The following is a 4,759-nucleotide window of genomic DNA, read 5'->3' as shown; positions in this document are numbered from 1 at the left end:
ACACCCTTAGGTGTTCAACTGTCCATCTTACTCGTGACCATGCTTCCATTGGAATTTTGTCACGGACTGCCTTTGTAGGAGACCTATTAATTAGGTAAACTATTGTTGTCACTACCTCTCCCCAAAATTCAGTGGATAGACTTTTCTCCTTCATCATGCTCTTTGCTATTTCAACAATGGTCCTGTTCTTTCTTTCAGCCACCCCATTCTGCTATGGTGTGTAGCTAGCTGTGAGCTCTTTCTTTATGCCATGCTTCCTGCAAAAATTTACAAAAGAATTGGATGTATACCCCCCTCCTCTATCTGACCTAAGGACCTTGATATAATGTCCACATTCTCTTTCAGCCTAGGCTTTAAATTCTACAAATTTATCAAATGCTTAAAATTTATTCTTTAAGAAATACACGCATGTCCTATGACTGAAATCATCAATAAATGTCATGAAATAAGTACTCCCCACAATGGAAGTAACTTGCATAGGACCGAATAGGTCATTATGCACTAATTCTAATGGATATCTAGCCCTCCTAGAATTTTTAGAATTAAAGGGAAGCCTATGTTGCTTACCCAAAATACAAGCCTCACACTTGTCACATGAATTTCCTATACGTGGAAAACCTTCTACCATTCTTTTATTTGACAACAAATTTAAACTAGAATATCCAAGATGACCATACCTGAGGTGCCATAGCCATGAGGGGTCTTCAATCACACTCCTTAGAGTTGATTGTGTGGGAGGTGTAGCACTGACTTGAGATGAGAAACATGTCTCAATCCTCAAGGGAAACATTCTGTTCTTTGTCATTTGAACTGCTACAAGTAAGTTCTTGCTCCCATCCTTTTCATGAATGACACACCTATCATTTTCCATCAGCACTTTGTATCCATTTTGAATGAGCTGATCAATACTCATCAAATTGTGCTTCATACCGGGGGCGAAATACACATTTTGTATTTCCTTCTTCTCACCTTTCTTGGTGCGGACCATAATAGATCCTTTGCCCACAACTGGTAGGGTTCCATTGTTACCCATCTTAATTTCTAATTTGAAACTCTTGTCAATGAATGAAAACAAGGTTTCATTGCCACTCATGTGGATGCTACATCCACTGTCAAGGTACCAAACCTCAGGGCTTCCTTCTTCACCAACATTACACATGATGAAGGCAACAACATTGGGTCCACTTCCCATGTTCACATCAGCCACATTTGCTTGTCCTGACTGATCATTCTGCTTCTTTTAGCATTCATTTGCATAATGCCCATATTTATGACAATAGTAGCATTCTACATTACTCTTATTTGAGTTGTAATTTTTCTTACCTCCTCTTGAAATCTTTTGTGAGCTACTTGCTCCATCTTCTCTTCTTGAGCTTTTTGCTGCAGCGTTTCTTTGTCCTCCATTACCTCGACCTCTGCCTCTGAAGTTCCTACCTGAACCATTTCTTCCTCTCCCCCTTCCTCTTGAATTTCTCTGAGCTTTGAATGCCTGCTCTTGGGGAGATGAAGAAGTAGATTTGTTGATCCTATGCTCATGGGTTTGAAGAGAACCCATCAACTCATCCATTGTCAAAACAGTGAGGTCTTTTGCCTGTTCTATGGTCATGACCAAATTGTCATATTTATGAGGTAAACTCCTCAATATCTTTTCCACTATCCTTTTCTCTTAATAGTCTTCTCTATTTAACTTCAGTTGGTTAATCACATTGGAGGTTCTTGAACTGAAGTCTGCAACTGATTCATTTTCTTTCATCTGAAGGTTCTCAAACTCCCTCCTTATCTTCTATAGCTTTACTGTACGGACTTTATCAGTCCCCTTCAAGTTCGTCTCAAGGATATCTCATGCTTCCTTTGCATAATTTGCTGCTGCAATCTTTGGGAATATTGTCTCTGTCATTGCTGCTTCAATCAAACTTAATGCCTTAGCATCCTTCCTCCTTGACTCCTTCAAATGATTCTTTTGTGCATTTGTGAGGGCAGCATACTGAGTTGGATCAGTCACATCATTGAATCCATTGACCACAAACTCTCACAAATCATTTGCAACCATAATGGTTTTCATCTTTTTTGCCCATGTATCATAATTTTGTCCATTAAAGGATGGTGGTTGCTGCCATATCTTTCCTGCATCTCCTACCATGTCAAATATCCCAAGAAAATAAATGCCCTAACTCACTATGGATGTGGGGCCTCGAAGCTCTGATACCATGTGAGAAATATATTAAAAAAATAATTTAATACTCACAACCCTAACTCAAAAACTTTACTTGTCACTGGAAAAATGCTTGGCACTTGCTTAGCACAGGAAAGTGTCGAGTGATATATTGCTCGGCACTTGATGTGCCGAGTGACAGGGAACAGGTGCCAAGTAAACTCGGGACACAAAGGAGAAAGCTCAACACCAATGGATGCCGAGTGAGCTCGGCTCACAAAGAAAATGCTTAGCACCTGAAGAGCTCGGTACAAAAATGCAATAGGTGCCGAGTGTTCTTTTTCAACTAAAATATTATAACTTAGAGAAATTTAATGTGAATGCTTTCACCATTAAAATCAAAAAGGCCAAAGCTTTAACCTTTCAAACAAACTTGTCAAATGCAATGAATAGAAGAGGAAGATAGATTCAAGTATGGTTGTTTGCTTTCTATTCAATCTTTCATTAACCTATTACAAAATCTGGAAGCATTCGGCTTCAACCAGAAAACCCTAAAATAACCCTAAATTGATAATACTTCAAACTTCAATAAACTTTTAAACTTGCAGCTCAAATGGCTGCATACAATGGTGCCTGGAGCAATCACTGCTTCAACAGGTTGAATCTAACAATGAAAAACTTACAGAGTGAATAGGGGAAGCACGTGCAACTGCAGGCACAAACTTATTTCCTTCTACCTTCTCTGCTTAGCTCTGCAACTTTTCTCTGATCTGCTTGATCTGCTTGAACTCACTGAATGAAATGAAAAACATTTGTTTTTGTCATATCTTTCCCCCTCAAAGTCCAAATTCAAAATCTTACCTACCAAAAATAAATGCTTGCCATTCATGGATGCCTGCGGTGACCTGACAAGGTAGATGGGCGTGGGGCTCGAGGACAACCTGTTGGCTCTTCAACGTTTAAGTTTTCCAACAAAATTAACAACATGAAATTTGTTCCCTATGTCTATTTCTTAGTTTAGGTGCAGTTCTAAGCATGTTCCAATACTATAATCAGAAACAATCAAGGCCTGCCAAATGGGTATAGAGATATAATTATGTAGAAAATGAAAAATTTCATAGAGGTTTTAATTATGATCTCGCTGTTTAGTAATGATCTCCAACTTCTAAGGGAAAACAAAGAAAATTAAAGCTCTACACAAAAACATAGTCATATATAAAGATATCAAAATACCAGATTTACTTAAATATTTATTTAATACACGAGTTCCTTAGGATAAGAAGCATTTGACGCAACATAGGAAAACTGACAATTGAGGATTGCTATGACATCATTAATACTAATTTCAATTTTTGCCACTGGTGAAGTCACACTTCCCATAGCGGTTCACATAAGAGCATGGAATCAACCTCCTCACAAATTGTGGGAATGGAATCAACCTCATCACAAATGGCGGGAATGCAGACAACCTTCTCATGTGCAAAACGCATATCTAGGAGCTCCGCTTGCGTGCGTGCCAGCTGGGATTCCAGGTCAGCAATCCGCTTCTGTAATTGGTGGATTTCTCTAGTACACCCATAAATAGGGTCCTCCATTCGAGCTCTTGCTTCATAAACCAAACTATTCACTACCTCTGCTCTTTGCTCTTCTTTAACATCCTATAACAAATACCACATTAAAACCATGAATTTCATTTGAACTGTTCTCCCAATTGGTATGCATATTAATTAGAAAAAAGTTTTTTTCCTATGATAGGTGACTCAAACAAACCTAACATATAATTAACAAAAACGGACCAAAAACTGACTAAAACAATGTGAAAGTATTGCCTGAATTTCCAAAACATAAAACTATTATTTTTCACATCATGGACCTAAATCTCATGGTTGTGAATCTTAGAATTTGGCAGGGCTACGTTACTTTGAGCATTTTAACAATATTATTGAATCCGTACACTCTCTGAACGGTCGCAAACGTTTGAAGGTCGTCTGGAGGAAAATGAGGAGCGAGCAGACATTCATTGGAGCATTTCTTGCGTTGTGATCGACAAGCTGCGCACGCCGAAGGGGCCATCTTCCCTTTCGCAGTGCCCCAATCTTTGTCTTCCAAATATTTTATAGAGCACTCAACAAGGAGATTGGTTTTCTTTTTTGTTTTTTCTCTTTTTCTTTTTCTTTTGAAAGGTTATCAAATCATTTTAGAGCTATTAATGTTTTATCGGTTAAAATTTATTTTTGTGAAGGAGTCTTTGTCGGTAAAATTAAACAGTTCTTTGTGTCTATGTAAAACTCTGATATCACAAGGAATGATATTTAGTGCATCACATCTTGGTAGAAGATTTTTAATTGAACAAGGATAACTTAAGATTCGTGATCTATTATGAAAGGATCTTTCATAAGAAAACAGAAAAATTGTTTTGGATCATTCCTTACTTCAGAGTGGTCTTTGTATAATTCAATATTTGTTTGTTTGCAACATTTTTCACAAGATAGAAGTTGTGTTGGGGTCCATTTTCTTGATATAGAAGTTTGTGTTGTATGGTTATACATTAACTTAATTAGAAAATAATATATAATATTTTTGATTGATATATTTGTTTTATTATAG

General features: G+C 37.4%; 1 protein-coding gene across 3 annotated transcripts; it reads right to left on the bottom strand.

Moving 5' to 3' along the window:
* Positions 1–3,364: 3,364 nt before the first annotated feature.
* On the bottom strand, positions 3,365–4,327 carry LOC149537482 (LOB domain-containing protein 1-like). 3 transcript variants are annotated; one of them, XM_089800990.1, is made up of 3 exons: positions 4,073–4,327; positions 3,592–3,810; positions 3,365–3,561 (listed from the first exon to the last, which is right to left on the bottom strand). In XM_089800990.1, the coding sequence occupies exons 1-3, from the start codon at positions 4,223–4,225 to the stop codon at positions 3,520–3,522; spliced, it is 414 nt and encodes a 137-aa protein (XP_089657116.1). In that variant the 5' UTR covers positions 4,226–4,327; the 3' UTR covers positions 3,365–3,519. The 3 variants fall into 3 exon arrangements, with proteins under 3 accessions (XP_089657116.1, XP_089657115.1, XP_089657117.1); XM_089800989.1 differs by having other exon boundaries at positions 3,365–3,810; positions 4,073–4,324; XM_089800991.1 differs by having other exon boundaries at positions 3,365–3,810; positions 4,107–4,237.
* Positions 4,328–4,759: the final 432 nt, after the last annotated feature.

This window comes from Cupressus sempervirens, chromosome 9 (genome assembly GCF_028749045.1).
Source record: "Cupressus sempervirens isolate cs-2001-9-10 chromosome 9, ASM2874904v1, whole genome shotgun sequence".
In the NCBI taxonomy this organism is placed as follows: Eukaryota; Viridiplantae; Streptophyta; class Pinopsida; order Cupressales; family Cupressaceae; genus Cupressus; species Cupressus sempervirens.
The sequence above is the reverse complement of the archived record's forward strand: the minus strand, read 5'-3'. Positions and strand labels throughout refer to the sequence as shown.

Excerpts from the sequence above, each read along its gene's own strand:
- LOC149537482 (XM_089800989.1), bottom strand. The coding sequence starts at position 4,225 with ATGGCCCCTTCGGCGTGCGCAGCTTGTCGATCACAACGCAAGAAATGC. Across the intron at positions 3,811-4,072 it reads ATATTGTTAAAATGCTCAAA|GATGTTAAAGAAGAGCAAAG; the intron begins GTAACGTAGCCC and ends TATTTGTTATAG.